At 41.1% G+C, this 18,715-nt stretch overlaps 1 protein-coding gene across 1 annotated transcript in view; it reads left to right on the top strand.

The window, feature by feature from the left end:
• Positions 1 to 15,973, top strand: part of rnf43 (ring finger protein 43) — a 62,005-nt gene extending 46,032 nt beyond the window's left edge. Inside the window, exons 3-9 of the mRNA XM_010770934.1 lie at positions 8,989 to 9,063; positions 9,165 to 9,299; positions 9,793 to 9,894; positions 10,010 to 10,180; positions 10,273 to 10,375; positions 10,993 to 12,477; positions 13,311 to 15,973. Of these exons, the coding sequence (XP_010769236.1) occupies positions 8,989 to 9,063; positions 9,165 to 9,299; positions 9,793 to 9,894; positions 10,010 to 10,180; positions 10,273 to 10,375; positions 10,993 to 12,477; positions 13,311 to 13,336 (2,097 nt within the window). The 3' untranslated portion in view covers positions 13,337 to 15,973. The remainder of the gene's footprint in view (positions 1 to 8,988; positions 9,064 to 9,164; positions 9,300 to 9,792; positions 9,895 to 10,009; positions 10,181 to 10,272; positions 10,376 to 10,992; positions 12,478 to 13,310) is intronic.
• The last annotated feature ends 2,742 nt before the right edge of the window (positions 15,974 to 18,715 follow it).

The raw sequence follows: 18,715 nt of genomic DNA, 5'->3' as shown, positions 1-18,715 counted from the left end.
ATGGTATTTTCTCAAACTTTTTCACTCTGACAGAAACCAACATAATCTAATATAGAGTTAAATGCAACAGTAAGGCTATTTTTATCATCGTCAACATGAATATTAAAGTCACCTACGATAATTACTTTATCTGTTTTAAAAATCAGGTCGGAGGAGGCTTTCAAAGGAGGTATAATTTAATTTTTGTTTAGTATTGATAAGTAAACTTGAGTCAAAGATTGCTGCAACTCCACCTCCTCGGCCCGTGCCTCGGGCAATATGAGTATTGATATGGCTGGGGGTTCTTCATGTCTCAACCAAGTTTCAGTGAGACAGCATATATCAATATTATAATCTGATATTAAATATTTACCAATATTGCTTTAGATGCTAGAGATCTTATGTTTAAGAGACCACATTTAATCTTCCTGTTTTGTTGCACTGTAGTAGTTGTTACATTTACTTTTATTACTTAAACTTAAACTCACCTAGGAAAGCATGCATGCTTGTACTTCTGTTTGTGTTCTCTTGTGGCCGAAATGAGTATTACAACAACACACCATCCTGACAAAAGAAGAAAATCACCTGCCGAAAGTTTGAGAAAGACTATACTGTCAAAAAACGTTAAATAATCTTAAGTAACAAAAAACGAAGAAAATACTTTGGTTTCGTCTTAGAAAAGGGATAACCAGTGTTTCCATTACCCGTTCCCCCCTGTTTTCAGTCTGCATGCTAAGCTAAGCTAACCATTTCTTGGCTTTCTCTTTTTACATTTGTCCTGAAAGCGAATTAGCTTTGTTTCCAAAATGTCGTACTTCTCCTTTAAGTAGCAACACATCTTGTAGTTTACCTCGTTTAAACCTAAACTCAAAGCCCTGTTTACTTTGTTCCTCTTCTTGGGATGTTTACTGGCTGTTACTGTAAAGTTGGCCCTCTCAGCGCCCTGGCAACAGACTGGATGGGTTTAAAAGAGAGAAATGGGAGGTCACATTGTGGCGTGTGTGCGATGGAGTCATGGCCCCTGGGCCCCATCATCACTGGCATTTACGTCAGTCTCATCTGCCCCCCCGTCACCTCACCAGTATATCAGATGACATTGGTCTTTCTCTGTCACCCTGTGCTTTGCATTTCAAATGTGTGTCACAGTGAAGCCATGGTACGGCTAACGAGAGAGAGAGAGAGGGAGAGAGAGAGAGAGAGAGAGAGAGAGAACTGGGTTCTCTAAATGACCTCTCTTACCTCCAGACAGGCAGATCAGGTTCATAATTTTTTCCAGTGTCTCTCCTCTAAACGGGAAGGGTGGCCAAGCCCAGGCTCTGGATTAAGAGAGTGTGTGTGTGTTCAGGATGAATGGGACTTCTAGGTAGGAGGAGGTGTGTGTGTGTTATTAAGGCCCACCCCCTCAGGCTCAATACTTTTCCTGAGAGCGTAGAATCTGCTCACCTGCCCTGACATGCCCGACCAACCACCCCCTCCTCTTCATACATTACTCCCCACCCCTCCCCTTAAGCGGCCCCACATCAAAGTGCCCCTGTGAGTAATGGATACCCAGCAGGGCCACACCCTTTCCTCCTCAACTGCTGCTCAGCCAGTGGCGAACACCCGACAATCACACAGCACACAAACACATACAGCAATTATTCACACACAATTAGATTTAAATATACAGCATCAAAGCTAGGTAAACAATATTTAATGCAAAGCTGTATGGTTATTTTTGATGTCATTTGACCAAACTGTTTCAACAAGGAAAGAAGAAGAAAAATGAAATAGTATCAGAATCTAGGGGGGACATTTGTTTTCATGATAGATGGTCCATTTAAGAATAAAATAAGTTAAACAATTACAATTGAAATAAATATTTATGTAAATATAAGAGATGTAAGTAAAAGTGTGCAATAAAGTTATACAATTTAAATATTATAAACACTTAAGAAGTTTAATTCAAATGTCAAATATGCGATAAGATAAAAAAAAAAAAGAATGTAAATATTTATATAATGCATTTTTTTTGCACATTGTACTAATATATAAACTGTGTATTACAACACATACAGTTGTGTTTTAGTATTTAATATGACTCTTTATGGTGAATTTCAGCATTTAAAAGGGTTGGGCTACTAATGGTTGAGTAAGTATTATTGCGAGTCTAAGTAATGTAATGTCATGTTGATGACGTGGTTTGTTTGTTGCGGCGATGAGGAGTCGAGATTAATAACTGCAGTGATGTTGGCTGATGTTGACGATGATTTTATGAAGACAAAAATGCCTATGATCCCTCGCCTCTTTTATTTTTTATAAAGATGTTTCTTTTTGGTTAGTTTAGCCTTCATTAGAGAGATAGTTTTTAAAGGGGCTTGAAGGGATGAGATGCATAAAGGGTCTACAGGCCGAATTCAAACCCTCATAGCCGCAACAGGGACTCAGCCCCAGTAAGTGGCGTGTTTATCGCTATTCTTTTGAAAGACAGAGCCATAGAGGCATTACATGACCTATTGTTGGGTCCAGTTAATACTACGACCACAACATCAACTCAGACTGCACCTGTTCCAGCCCCCCCCCCCCCCCCCTCTCTTATTATCACCAGCAGCCTTCGCCCCCGTCTGCTCCTCATTTAGCCGTGCGGCGTGTCCCGCTGCCTCAGTAATGGTTCCAGTGTGCCGGGCCAGTCAGAGAAATGACAGAGCAGAGCGGAGCAGAGCCTCAGACCTGCAGGCCGGAGCTCTCTACTCTGTCATTACACACTTTAATGCAGCAGCACCACAGCCTGCACGCCTCACTCCTCCCCCTCCCTGTTCCTCTTTCACTCTCACTCCTTATTCCCACACATATTATTCCATGGTGTAATTTACTCATGCACCGAGTGATGTGGACAGTCACGCTGGGCAAAGAGACGTTGGATTGAGTTAAATGGAGTCTGGTGGCGTGTTTTACAGAGGCAGGAAGGGTTATCAGAGACCAAGAAAGAGCTACATCAGCAGCTTTATGGTCTGTTGGTGCTGTGTGATTAACGTAACAAAGACTTTGAATACAAGGACAACCATGCTCACTAATTAGCTTAGGTTGACATTGAAACGTCTTACTTTCAAAAACTGAAACGTTGACTTTAATTAAATGTATTATCTCAACAACTGTAGTTACAGTTAGTTGAAAGCAGTAATATAAAGTTGAACCTAATATTTGTTATTTCAACTTAATATTATTGCTTTCAACTAACCTAATGTAGTTATGTGAAATCTGTTTACATAATACATTTAATTAAAGTCAACGTTTCAGATTTTTCAGTTTGTTTGCACTGTTTTGTCCTAAAATCGACATTACATCCTAGTTTGAAATGAGGAGTGAAACCCTCAATTGTTGTTCAATCTTGCAGTTCAACTGTTTTTTAATAAATGTTTTTTTACTGAAGGACAGATGCTAGTAGTATGCAATGTTGCAATTGAAGCAACGTTTTTCCTCACTTTTAATTTCTTTCACAAGCATCCTACCCCACCTCCCACACATCCACGCCCACCCCTACCTTGAAAGTCCATGACACAATATAATCCAATACATGTAAAGAATAATGGACCGTAGAAAGAAAAAAAAGGTATCAAGGTCTTGGAAATTATTTACGAGATAATATTCCGCTCTTATTAATATAGCAGTGTGGGCTGTTGAAATGATCATGCATTGCCACTTCTTATAGAATTGGGATTGAGAGCTCTTTTTCCAGGATGTTCTTCTTACCATTGCTCTCTCTTGATTCCAGCATGAATTAATTTATAGATAATTCCTGAAGCAAGAAAAACTTCTGTCTCGATCCACTGACAGAGTTCTGCTATATGAAATGATTATGGCTCAATATGTGAATAATGACTCACTCGCCATATTTGGTTCCTGAGTGCGTAAGATGATTGCCTTTAAAGTATGTCCTGCCCCTTTAATGCACAGATTTAAATCAAATCTGCTGCTTTCAAAAGTCAAAGGTTACGAAGCCACTGGGTCACGCTTGGTACTCTGAATATAGTTCTCTAATCATAGATGTTTAACTAATATAGCAGATGTTTCTCTGTGGCAAGACGCAATGTGTCTACGTGCGTCTGTGTAATATCCTCCTTTTTTTCGCCCTCTCCGTCTTCTCCCTGTTACCTTGGCTGCAGATGAAGGGGATTGGCTCTCTGGCACATTAATCCCATGAACAACACAGAGACGTTAACAGGCACAGCCATCTTCTCAGGCGACTGAAGAACCTTGGCACGTCTCTAACATGAAATAAAGACATCAGAGCAGCGTAGTTAGTTTCTGTCCCTGTTGAGAGAACACTCTGTGATGCCAGGCCTGGCTCGCAGACCGCACTTCTTACTGGAGATGTAAACAAACAGCGCTGGCTGGCCCGAGCCGGCCACCTGATGCTGAGGAGGGCACATCATGAGCCAGATGTGAGACTTATGGGAGATGAGTTGCGGTTAAAACTGCCTCAAGCTTAGGCAGCTCGTAGTAAAGTTCCATCAATCAATCAAATTCAACTGAGTAGCACAAATTATACATTCTCTTAGGGGGCTTTACGGTGTTTACAGCATAAGACACCCTCTTTCCTTCCTTACATGGAAAACTCCCAAAGAAACCCCACAATTAACAGGGGAAAACAAATGACAGATCAACTAGACTAGACTTGAATAAACTGGAAAAGTAATAAAATAAGGTACAAATGAACAAAAACATCACGGTTACATTTTTTAATATACCCAAAAATGCTGTCAATGGACATTGTTGACCATCAGTGGAACACAGGCAGCCTCAAATACAATTTAAAAAAGATTATGGTTAGGGTGTGATACAGCTTTACAGGGTTGTATGTATTGAAGGCAATGGAAAATCTTGCTTATTTTGGGCAAAATTGGCAATTTGGAAATGTGCCTTCCCATGTGCATTTTTTTTTACTTCATTTATTTCTTATGTATTGTATTCTATAAAATGTAATCTAATATAAAGGAATTATATGAGGAAAAAATGCAGACAAACTCAGTTAAAAGATAAGATGATACATTTAAACTTGACATTTCCCAGTTTTTGTACCTAGAACTGAATACATGTAAAAGAAGCCCTGATGGGATTTGAAGTAAGAGTGTGTCTGTGGGTGCAGAGCTGCTGGTGTGTGACCTCACGGTGCCTCAGGTGTGTTTATGTTTGTGGCAGCTCAATTACCTGCTGCTACTCCTCTCCTGCCTTTTATTCAAATTATTGCACAGCGTGACAAAACACAGCAACACTTAACCCGTGTTTCATTGCACCCTCTGCCAAAAAAAAGTGTTGTTTGTGAGTTTCTCAGGGATGATGTCTTCCCTGTAAACCTCTGTAAACCACAGGCATTTCCGACTCTGCGATTGTGAGTTGTTAATGTTTACTCCAATGCCAAATAGTGTTGATTCACATGTGTCAAGTGGCACCTCCCGAGGATGGGTGTTTACCTAACCACAGACATTTGTGTTTGAGTTTCAGACCTGGAGATGTTGAAACCCTCGTGCTGGCACTTCCTTTTAGCTTGTCTTGTTAGCGTAGCAGCTTGTCATTGCACCGTTAAAGGTTAAATATAGTGTCTTCTGTTAATCATGTAATCAGATCTCTCCGGCCTCTTCTGGGTCTGTGGCTCACTACTAATACTGAGAAATAATAAAACCACAGCAGCAGACATTCGCAGAAATTATTATGGTATTTTCTCAAACTGGGCTGTGTGTGTGTGTGTGTGTGTGTGTGTGTGTGTGTGTGTGTGTGTGTGTGTGTGTGTGTGTGTGTGTGTGTGTGTGTGTGTGTGTGTGTGTGTGTGTGTGTGTGTGTGTGTGTGTGTGACCACATTGGGCTTCCCTGCGTTTATTACCGCGATTAGAGGATGTTTGGGCTCATTGCAGCGTGCAACTTTTGAACCCCAGGTAAAGCAAATTCCCACATGTCAAAGATTCCGTTTTTTCTTTTTTTTTATTCCAATGTGACCGCACCCGATTTAGGCCCACGCACGTACCACAATTACCGTTCTGATGAAACAGGGGAACGGCTGCTGCTCCAGAGCTGGAAGCCAGATCAAAGGGAACATGATAATTTTTTTATTTGACCTCTTTCTGACCGTCAGCACTACGGCCACCACCGGCGGTTCTGTAGGGCAATGTTGTTAACTCTCAGCTGCACAAACACGCACACTGTATGCACACTCACAGTCAGTGTACGTGCAGCTTTTAACTTCTGCAGCAGGCATGGGACCATCCTGGCCAAAATAATTGCTTTGCACTGTATTATCCAGATCATTTTAGAAAATTGCCTTAAACTTTCAAACATACTTGTTTTTTTTATTGCATCACAGAGAGTACATGCATCTTGTTTAAGTGAACATTATTTTAAGTGATCAAATAATCTTAAAAAAGTAGTCAATAATTAGGAAGGTCCCTGCATTAATAGCAACATTTTGTTAGTCTGTTTTTTACTCCTATCAGGATATTCACTTTCAGTATCCCAAGTCTAAATCTACCAAAAATCTACTCAAATAATTGAATCACTATTCATTCCTGCATTATCTAGGGGTCAGGTAAACAATTGACACAGCATAGTATAACAGTATTTTGTGATATCGATTGTTTTATATTTAATATTGAAAATACTATTTAAACGTTTTGGTTGCACTCGCTATTTCAGTCCACTTGATGGGGCTGAGTGAGGTTATGGGTAATATCAGCTTAAAGGTGGTCAAAAAATAGCAGAATGAAACTAAACGCTGCATGATATAAATGCAGTTAAAGGATACAAAGCAATACATTGCAATATATATTATCACAAAATGTTTAAAGTGGCAGTAGGGTTGTATTGGGCTTGATTATGGCAATAACATGGTATTGTGAGGGCCTCTGATGGTTCACCCATGAAAGCATCCCTTATATACTGTGTACATTGAGTGTGTGGGTGTGTGTGGGTGTACTTGTGTTGTCCGCAGATGCCAGACGCTTGACAGCATGTGATGAAGTATTAATGGAAAGACTGCTTTTTGTTTTTAAACTTTCTTCTAGTGATGCTGGAAAAAAAGTATTTCTGGATTGTTTTAGGGCGCACACACACACACACACAGACACACACACACACACACACACACACACACACACACACACACACATACTGAAAAGACATTCACACCACAAGTGCTATTTTGGGGTGTTAGAGTGACAATATGCAAATTCACTTTCCCTGTTAGGCTTTGATTGAGAGAAACTTAATTATAGTAAAAATGAAGGAGTAATTATAGACCTCAGCCTTCTTTAACCAAAATATGTATTGCACTGTTATGAAAAAAGATTCACAGACCAAGCAATACCCAATGGAACTTTTTATAGAGCATTTCATTCACAATGATAATACAGGGTTCCCGCGGGGTCTTAAAAAGTCTTACATTTGATAATCTGATTACATTTAAGGCCTTAAAACGGTCTTAAATACGACAAAAAAAAAAATGAGAAAAGTCTTAAATATGATTTATTTTCTTGCTGTGAAATAGGTCTTAAATTCTATTCAAAGTGGTCTTAAAAAGTCTTAAATTTGAGTTGGCGAAACCTGCAGGAACCCTGTAATAAGCTAAACAGCATATATTTCATAATGAATAGATGCCTCTAATAGTTAGGTTTGCGAGATCAATTATACTGTAGACATAATGCAGATATATAAAATGGGAAACACTGTTAAGCTTGAAGCTGAAAACATGAGCCAATACACTAAACAGATAGTTTAAAATATATGTTTAACAAACACGTTTTCTTTATTTGAAAAAGTGCAGTGATCATAAAGTAACATTCAGAACCTAAGACTAATTAAAGACCCTAAAAACGACCTTACCTAACCCTAATGGTCCAATTGAGCGCAACTGGTTAGAAACAGGTGGTTGTAAATTCACCTGATTTGCCATTGTACTTGTTTGGAATATCGTTCTGTTAAAATAGTATATAAGTATTAAAATCCCTCACTGTGAAATGACACATGGAAACTAAGATGTCCATCAGCATTTGAGTCTATAACACATTTTCCTTTCACTCAGTCAAATCATCCTGCATTATTTCTTGTTGCTTTACGCTCCAACATTAGAAAAGGGTTCAGATCAGGCAGCAGATGTGTGCTGTGGCCTTCAGCTCCATGCTTCCACTCTTCAGTCCGAGTGTGGCTCCCACAGTCAGGTGGAGCAGTGGGAGGAGGAGCTGCACTTTGGTCTGTGTGAGGCCTGGGGCTCAGTGCAGGAGCGCCACCTAGTGCTCGAGTTAGGACCTTAAATAAAGTGCTATGGTGTTAATGGGAGATACAACAGGTGAACAGCGTTAGACATCTTCACACCATGAAACTCCCCCGATGAATTACTTCAATGATTTCCTTTTTGTACTACAGGTTTTCTGAAATATTATGATTACATATGCAAATCAGGCATTATCTCGTCATCATCCTCTTCCGGAACAGAAATCTGAACATTGGTTAAAGCCTTGTTCAAAATGATTGGGAATATGGGGGATCTATCTTCTGGTATGAGAAGAAAAACTAATTTGATAAATATGATAAAACAGCCTTTAAATGTATGAATATGCCAATATGTTCTATTCCATACATTTTGCAAGACACTACAGGTGAAATTGAAAACTTCCGCAATAGTTTATTTCACACCACAAATGTTTTTGTATGTTTTCTGAAATATTTGAATCTGCAAAAGGGGAATTTTTAGTACATTAAGGAGAAATCTACAGACACAAATAGACACCTAAATGTTTATTTTTGATGTTTTCTTTACACTGTTCAGAAACAAGACAGGGAAGCAGAATAACCCAAAACCCCAGAAATGACCAGTGAATTCAATGTGTATCATCATAATGAGTGTTCTGTTCTGTAGCACAGGTTACAAGCTTTCCTAATGAATAAGTCTCCATTATTCACGTCACATGACTTTATGCATCTCCCAAAGATGTCCTCCTCTTTATGTTTTGTTTATAACTGTCTCCTCTGTGCTCTCTCCTTCAGGCTCGTATGGCATTGGACAAAGGAGCTCAGGCCGTGATCTTTGATGTCAGTGATGATGCCAATGCTGCTTTTGAGGTGAGTGTACAGCCACTAGTGTACTAATCTTTAAAGTGTGTGAGAGGATAAAACACACTCACGTGTCTGTGTCCTTTACCTTCCTATTCACTAACGCACAGCTGGGAGGGATAGACTTCGTTCGCGGCCCTGTAGTACTGGTGGAGGCACAGAATGCTGAGGAGTTGATGGGTTTGGTCAACAAGAACGAAGAGGCCAAAGTTACTATTGAGCTCCTGGTGGAGCTGCCCAGTTGGGTAAGCCCTGAAACAATGACTCACATCTTTCTGACATTCCTTTCATTAACTAGGGGGGGGGGGGGAAGAGGATCTCTACGCTATCTCACAAAATAACTTTCTCTGCGCTCCATTAGAGTAGGTACAGATATGATTTTGGATTAAATGTAAAATATTAGACACAAATAATGACAATCTATTTGTGACACATATAATTACAGGATGGGATTGGATGTTTGAATATATATTTTTGAATATTCAAAAAGTTGTACTCAGTCTTTTTTATATGTTTATTAATGTAGCTGAAGAGTTGGATTATTTCAAAGCACCATCAGATGCTGAGTCATGTTCAATATGGTCATTCAAAATCTTGGATATGATGAAAATAAATTGTTTAATCAAACATTTCTTCACTTCAAATATGGATTTATTATTGCAAGTTGTTTATGTGAATTAAGTTGAGGTTTCCCATTAAAATAATTTGATTTATTTCCATTTTCTCCTCCCTTTACAGCAACATTACGATGTTGGTATCCTGCTCACCATTGTCCTAGCTATTCTGACCATCGTTCTAATCTTCGCTTTCCGCTACAAGTGCAAGTCCAACCGGACCTGGGTGAGTGACAGCAGTGACATTTGTAAAAGTGAAAAGCTCACCAAAAACAAGCTGTCAGTCTTCATTGTGGATCCATTTGAAAGGATTTTCTAACCCTCTCTTCTTGTGTGTGCAGGACTCAGTCCATCAGCAGACCATGCGGGCCATCAGTCGCCTGGAGACCAAGACGTACAGCTCTCAGGGCTGCTCGGGGGCCCATCGGCACCGCGCAGCCTGGGGCTCGGCCAGCAGCTCCAACTCCAGCCCAGTCTGTGCCATCTGCCTGGACGATTTCCTGGACGGGCAGGTGAGAGGAGATAGAGCAACAAATAATGTTTCTGTACATTTAGCTGTCAGCTATTTATCCTCAAATCTTCCTCTGCCCCTCTTTTATCGCAGCATCTGAGGATCATCTCCTGCGCTCACGAGTTCCACAAAGAGTGTGTCGACCCCTGGCTGCTGCAGCACCGCACCTGTCCCCTCTGCATGCATAACATCATGGGTGAGGAAACATATATTACCAGTCAAGTTGTGGTAAAGATGGTGATGATTAGACTAGGAATTTACACTGTATTAAGATAGTAGCCCTGAGAGGTAAGAGATCTGCTGATCTGGTGATCTACGTACAATCTGAAATGTTCACTTAAAGTTTTCTCTCCTGTATTTGTGATGTATGGACAGGTGAAACAAATGCTTTTGTTCCATCTTTTAGTTCATTGGGGAAAACATTTTTGGCATAGGAATTTGATGTAACGTACAATATATGTACCTTGTGTCTAAAGAGCATTGGGGGGATTCAAATTTAACGTGGAATAAAAAACAATGCCTTTAGTTCTATTTACAATATGGTGTTGGTGCCTCTTGTGGCCTAACTGAGTATTAATAACAAAAAATGTAACCTGACTATTTTATCTGTTTTCTTAGATACTGACCAAGTTGAAACATGACACATCACCAGAGAGAAGTTATGTAGATCAGACTTGGATGGATCACATTTATATTTTTTCAGCCATTTCTCTGAATTCTTAACCCCTGTTTAATCTGCAGTGAGACGTGTTGTATAATCAGTAGTTCCTCGTACCCTGTTCTGTGTATTCTGACTGCTGCTGGTCTCCACAGGGATGGAGCGGCAGCCCCAGAGGGCCAGCAGACAGAGTCAGGAGCAGAACCAGAGCTTCCTGCACCCTCAGCCCTTCAGCAGCCCACACAGCCACCTCTTCCCCCAGCACGCCATCCCGTTCTCTATGAGGCCCCACTATCCCCGGGGACCCTCAGGACCGTACCCCTCTCTGGGCCACTACTCTGGCTCTTCTCCCGTAGACGCTCAGACACTACGCTTCCTCACCAGCAGGCAGCTCGCCTCCAGCTGTGGGTACCACCGTCCTGTGGAGGGTCCCGGGAGGCCCCATAGGATGAGTGGTAACTGCAGGACTTCCACTCACCACTACACCCCCCGTCGGCCCTGCCACAACAACTACCGCTCAGCCTGCCCTGCCCAGCGCAGTGCATCTAGCTCCAGACTGCAGCACGCCTCCTCCACGCCACAGCCCCGCGGAGCGCCCCCCCACACCCGGCAGGACGACGGCAGCTGCTCGGGGGGGAGCTACCACACAGAACGCAGTGGGTACTTGGCTGATGGGCCAGCAAGTGACTCCAGTTCGGGGCCATGTCATGGCTCCTCCAGCGACTCCGTCCTGAACTGTACTGACGTATCCCTGCAGGGGGTCTATGGCAGCTGGTCCACCTTCCGGAGCTCCCTGAGCAGTGACTACGATCCGTTTGTGTATTACGGGCCAGGTCCTGGGCACGGGCCCCGCAGGAGCAGCCTAGAGGAAGGGGCCCAGGCCCGGCCCAGGTCTCTGGATTCTGTTGTGAACAAAGCAGGCTGCCCCGAGGAGCAGCAGCAGACTGTGTTCAGCCACATCCACTACCACCGCCACAGACACCACCACTATGAAGAGGGGGAGCACAGCAGGGGCTCGGACGAGGAGCAGGGGGCCGCTGCTGCTGATGCAGCTGCTTCTGCTGCTCCTCTCCTGGACAAAGACTCGCCCATGTGCCCCCCTAAGCACAGCCCCTGCCAGTGCCCGAAGCCAGAGCCCACAGACCGGCCCAGTCCGGGGGCCGAGTGTCAGGACCCTAGCAGCCCTCCTCCAGTCCTGGTGTCCCCAATCCCCTTACAGCTTCAGCCCCACTGCTGCCACCAGGGACACGGACACCCTCCCGCTCCACTTGGGCGAGTGGGGGGCTACGTGCACGACGGCCCCTCTGTTCGCTTCCACCAGAGCCGGGATCTGCAGGACGACCGCAGCATCCACATCCACTATGGTCAGGGGCCCGGCTTCTGCTGCTCCCCCCCTGAGCTGCACCCCGCCCTGCTCCCCGTGCCCCTCATTCTGGACTCTGGGGGTATTGAGGAGTGGCCCTGCTATACCGGAGCCCATGTTGTGTGGCAAAAGCGGGTGCAGCAGGCCCGCTCAGAGCCTCAGCTCTTGGGGCCCGGGGCCCCTATGGACAGGCCCCCCTGCAGGTTCTACCACGGTCCAGCTGCTGACTGTAACACAGACATTTGTTTGTACTGCCAAACCTTACACCACAATCAGGGTGGGTGACTCACTTGTTTATCTTTAATAACATGTCCAGCCTTTAGGACTTTATGGAAAATTTACCACCAAAGAATTACTCATGCCTCCATGGTTAATTAAGAATCCAAACATGTTGAAAAGTCTTGCTGAATTGAGAAGAAGCATACAAGTGTAAGCAATAGTAAAGACTTTGGGGTGGAAATCATCTTTCTCTTTTTCAACATAGAAGACAAACAGAACAGCCAACAAGAAATAATAAAGAAAAAACATAGCAAGACAGGAATACCATACTTAATAACATAGACAGTCATAGTGGGAAAGAAAATGCAAAATAGTATATATATAATAGAAATAAATAAATAAACTCAAAGGGTGCAAATGAGCCCAGACTATCCCCCCACCCTTCCTCCCCGAGCAGTGCCACCCAAGCCATTAAAAAACGATTGTTTGTGCAATGCATCTCAGCCGACCGTCCCCTTATAAATGAAACCATTGGACCCCACATCCTTTCATATTCCCCCAGTCTATATTTTAGGATATATCGAATTATTTCCAAATGCAGAGTATCAATCAATGTCGTTATCCTAGCTTTAAATCTTGGCACATCCTTTGATTTCCATAATAGGAGAATTGATTCTTTGCACACAGGAGACCATAGGACAGGAGATGAAGTTGTGCATTTTGAAGTGTGTTACATTGTTCAGATGTGCCCAGTAAAACATCCCTATTTAAAACTCTGCCATATAAACAGTATGCAACAGCGTTATCCTTAGCTGTTTATTTAAAAAAAAAAATTATGTATTTTTTCAAATTATATTTTGAAGATGACTTGAGCTGTTTTTGTGCCCACAGGATCAGAAGAGGAGTCCGGTGTGTGAGAACTTGTTGCATCCCCGATAATCAAGCTGCTACCCAGGAGCCAGAATGGACAGGCCTCTCATTGGCTATCGCTCTCACGTCTTCCACATTGTTCCACCAGCAATTCCCCCCAGGATTCAGAACTCACACTGAAATGCTCTTTCGCCTGAGTTGGATTGAAATTATTATAATTGAATCATGCTAAAGCTTAAACAAATACTTTTTTAAGTGAAGACCCTTCATAATGTTGAAAATACATTGAATTATTAAAATGTTTGGGAGCTGCTGGAGAAACTACTCATACACCACAAAGAGGCAACAAGGTTTTTCTGCATTTCTCCTCTTCAGATATATAGGAATAATATTCATTTTGGATATGATATCACAAGTTCCCATGCTCCTTAGCAATGAATTATCCTTGCTTAGGGTGTTGAGCCCTCATGAAGTGAGACTCCATCTCTGCGTCGCTCACTCTAAAGCAAAAATAACTTGATTTATCTTCGAGGTACTATCTTTCACTCTCGTGATCTGCGTCTTCCTTCGCTGAGTCCAGTCTCAGCTGAGAGAAGCTTTTCTCTCCAGCCTACCTCAGCTCAGATTTCTTAACATGCCTCACACAGGGGGGTCTTTTAAGGTACTGCTGTAGTGATTATTTTTTATGTCACAACCAAGTAGCTCCCACAAACTCAACAAAAAGTGTTCCTCTTAGCAGTCCGACCTGTCCAAAATGGAGAGGAAGGTTGATGCTCAGCCCCTCACACAGCGAGCGTTCAATGGGGTAGCTGAGCCTTGCATGGGCCCTTTTTCATTATTTCAATAATGGCAGCTGTTTTGTTTGTGTTTTGGATAATTTTCTGTATTTTTTTTTGTAGTATGTAATTATTATTTTTTTATCCTCTCAAAATGAACCGGTTTGACTGAATTATCCCGTCGTCATTACAAGCTAGTGTAAACTTGTTCTCGTCATTTCTCTTGCCATTGGTGTCTTCACATGTTGGTGCTGTTAAACCTCCCGATCAGTGAAAAGTGTACAGGCCATAATACAACCATATCCTCTGCTGCTTTAACAGCTAATTCATCGCTATGTTGTGTTATTCTCCAAAAAGGGTGTTCCCTCCCTTTGTCTTCCAGGAACTAAAGCTCAAGGAAAATGTTCTACATTGCCGCTATAGACCAGAAAAAGTGATTATGTCATGATATAACCAGAGTAAAGCCATGTAACCGAACAGTCCCGAAACACGCTTAAGCTCTGCAAGCTTCCCCAGTGACTTTCACCCTGACCCTAGAACAGACATTCTAAGTTGTTTTATCTCCTGTGTTTATGATTTAGGGTGAATCTATAAGGATACATAATGATCAGGATAAGCAGTTCTTGTTATCAAAATGAGTATTACAATAGCAAACGAGTAACAAAAGAATCACCTAAAATTATACTGGCAAATGTTACATTTTATTTTCTCACCTATATCACAGATTAAACTTTGTTTTTTCCAGTTTATACTAACTGTGACAAACATTGTATCAAATCCTGGTTATAATACACATTTTCTTCGGAATAACTTTCCAAGAACTGTTCAAAACGCAATTATAAAATCATGAACTGAAAATCTGATACTGCCCTGACAAAAAAGATATCCTGGAAAAACCTTCTTTGTCATCTGTTCTTAAGTCATAAACACAGGAAATTCACCATTTCAGATCAGAAAAAATGCATTACAAGAATTGTTTTTCTCATTTGCCTCTCAGGGCTTCTTAGGTAATGATACCCCAATCGGTAAAAGGTCCTGTGTTGTTGTACATTTGCATTGTTCTAAATTAGATTCAGTATTTACATTTTTTTAATTAAGATGAAATATTTACGCCATCCTTTAAAAATAAAAATCTAAATATCCATTACAGTATCTTCTCACTCCACCTATTTAGCCCCTCTGGCAGACAGAACATGTGTCCAGGAAAAATTACTTAAATTGTGTGGATAGTAGTCAGAGATGGCTTTATTTGTTTATCTTTAACACAGACTCCTCTGCTAGGCTAAATTATCACACATTAGAGGAATTAGAATGCTATAATAGTGTGGACTTTCCCTTAAAGGCTAAGTGAAATGTGAATGGCTTTACTCAGCAGCAGTCAGATACAGTTTAACAGCAGACACAGAGCTCATGGGTATTGCAATGTAACCAGTAGCACTTAATAAAAAGCCTTATATGTGCCTTATTCATAAAGAAACTGTTCATAATCCTCATTCAGGACCCCCCCCCCTACACACACACACACACACACACACACACACACACACACACACACACACACACACACACACACACACACACACACTCACTAAGCTCTTACCTGTCCAACCAAAGAGGCAACATCTTGAACACAGTGAACTTATAACTCAGTATGTGTTGGCAACCCTTTCCTTAAATATAAGAACAAAATGTGCTTTTGTGATGAACACCTGACAGAATTGAGGTGGAAATCATTTTGGAATCAATATTTTGGACAATCATGCAGATTTTTTAACTGCAGTCATTTGTTCTTAAACCCCACTTTGAATGTGTCAACGCAGCGTCCTCCAGACAAAGTGTCCTTATCTGTTATTATTGGTGCCTAAACAGCCTCTGTCTGAGATGGAAATTACTGAATTACAAGCAACACTTACAGGCTTGGGCAGATTTGATCATTAACATCCCCAAACTGTAAGCACATGAAAAATGATGCCACATAATATCTGATCTAATTTCATCCTGTTCAAGATCTTTCTCTTTGTGTGGTTTATTTTTTATTTTTTTAATATTTTTGCAAGAGTAAGAGCTGAGACTGCCTTTTCTATGAGTAAAAGAAATCCCTCCAGAACGTTAAGGGATATGTCAGTATATTTTGGATACTTTGTGTACAAAAAGAGAACAAACAAAAAAACAGAAATGAAATAGTGTTGTATTTTATATATAATAGAACATTTCAATATAGTGACATGTCACTAATATATTTATTTACTAATATATTTATCCATTTTGTCCAGGTTTGAAAGAGTGGTTTCTGTATAGACTGAATGTTTCTATATGGAAACTGAGCAGTGCCATCACAGATGTATCAACCTGTCTTCATTCCAATTATATGCAAATAAATTATTTTGAAATAAAACCTCTGTGCTGAGGATTGTTTTTATTCTTTTAATTCCCAAACTGTTAGATGAGCTGGGTTTGTGTTCAATGACATATATTTGACCCAAACGTGTTTAAAAATAGATGTCTAGAGCTAAATAACTTATTTTTTGTTCACACTGATGTACAATTTAACTCCTCAAGGACAACCTATTAAAGAAGGGGAAGAATCATTGGTAGAACTATTTAATCCTTATTAACTGCAAGAATTGTACGATAAATGGAAAAAACAGAATGTCAAGCAAACAAATGTGTGTTACAAAAATGCTTACATTCCATAAAGAGCTTCACCCTGAAGAAAACCATGCTAAATAAAGCCTAATACTTACAGAATACAAAATTATTTTTGCTTAAAATCCAAAAGTGGTTAATTTACACATGTAATAAAAAATATGTATTATTTGAGTGCTGTCTCCCCCGTAGCTATGTCCCGCACTTTCGGCAGGGAAACGCGTGCGTGAGATGACGCAAAAGCTCTGTCGAAACCATAGACTATATATATAAAGGTCGAAACTCGCAACTCGTTGTTTGCTGTCTGTAAAGTCCCTAATACACCAAATTAAGGAATATCAACCATTGGATTTTGTTCAAATAGGCAATTTTCGAACTATTGAGGTACAGGCATAGACCGTATAGGTAGGCTACTGTATAGTCAGCAGCAAGTCCTCAAAAAAGGCTTTAGTTTTCGAGATACCCCTACCCGAGGTATACAAAACACAACAATGATTTTTCTTATCTTTAGGGTCTCCCATTAATGAAATTGATTGTTGTCAAATTTTATTTTGGGGGAAAAAATGTTTTTTGGTTGTTCTTTAGAACAATTTGGCTGAAAAAGAGCCAAATTAGACCAGGCCGAAAATGGAAAAGGTGACAAAAAAGCCCATAACTTGAGAATGATCAATCTTTTCCTCTTCAGATTTGCTGAGGTATGAACCAGATGGCTGCCCTACATCACCAAATAGTCAGACAATTATTTACCTAAAAGAATACTGAATTATAGTCCTGTAAACTTAGCTTTAGTTTAGACGGAAATTGTACTTTTTGGTGATGGGAACATAGGACTTTATCACTTTTCTCTCATTTATCAGAAAAACAGAAATCCCTAAAAAAGATACCATTACTGAATTGTCTAGGGTGCTATTGAACACTAACCAGTAGTTGTATGGAAATATCTGGTACAGTTCTATTGCAAATTAGATTTCTTTAGACATAGGCCTACCTCTTCTCTGATACAGTCAAATTCCGAATGGGGGATAAGTGGCACAATAGCCTATAAGTTAAGAATGCTCACTCTGATGGTCATTATATTTGGAGAGGGAAATACCAGGTGGCTGAACTAGATCACCAACTAGTCAGAATAAGAGTAACCCAATAAAATAAAGTGTATTAGTTCTAAATTGCAAGCCTCTAAAGTAAATAGTACAGGTTTTATTGAAACTGGAACCTAATTCAAAGTACAGTATACAAATCATCAAATAATTATGTGAGAGGTCAAGTGTATAGCTAGAATAGAATGTTAAATGTCAGGTTCCTCAGAAACGGGGACACATGTTGACATTCTGCACAGCAGGTGCAGGGGAAGTACAGGGAAGGCCAACTGAGAGGCACTGGCACTTTCCAATCTCTCCACACTTTGCATCTTTGCAANCTCCGTACAGGGAAGGCCAACAGAGAGGCACTGGCACTTTCCACTCTCTCCACACTTTGCATCTTTGCAATACAAGTGAGTAATGTCTCTCACTTCTGTAGGTGCTGGGGGTTTGTAAATAGCACCGGTTGAATGACCCATCTCTGACAATCCACCCCCCTGCCAACAGGGCTCCAAAACAATGGTTTGGTTTCGGGCTGTGACACCATATCGCTGTCTGAAACATTGCTCTTTGTACATGTTGAAATGCATCCTCTGTTGGCGGCAGATTTTCCGAGGCTGCATCTGTTGTTGATGCAATTAGGAACCTCAATTCATCCAAGTTTGTGCACATCAGTCCAATTTCCTTTTTCTCTTTTCCATATTGTCAGGATTCTCATGTTTTGTCACGTTTGTAGTTTTGTATGTCTGGTTATGGGTGTTTTCCTCCGTGTATATTGTCTGGTCTTTCTTCCTGTGCTTTTCCCGTCGTTAGTTTCCCTGGTGTGTCTAATTGTCTGATTGTGTTCACCTGTCGCCCTTGTGTTTCTCCTCCCCTGCCCGGCTGTTTCTCATCTTATGATTACCCCTCCCTGTATTTAGTCTTG

Source organism: Notothenia coriiceps, unplaced genomic scaffold, assembly GCF_000735185.1.
Source record: "Notothenia coriiceps isolate Sejong01 unplaced genomic scaffold, NC01 NC01_scaffold00009379, whole genome shotgun sequence".
NCBI classification, from domain to species: Eukaryota; Metazoa; Chordata; class Actinopteri; order Perciformes; family Nototheniidae; genus Notothenia; species Notothenia coriiceps.
Note: the sequence above shows the minus strand (reverse complement) of the source record. Positions and strands in the feature narration are given on the sequence as shown.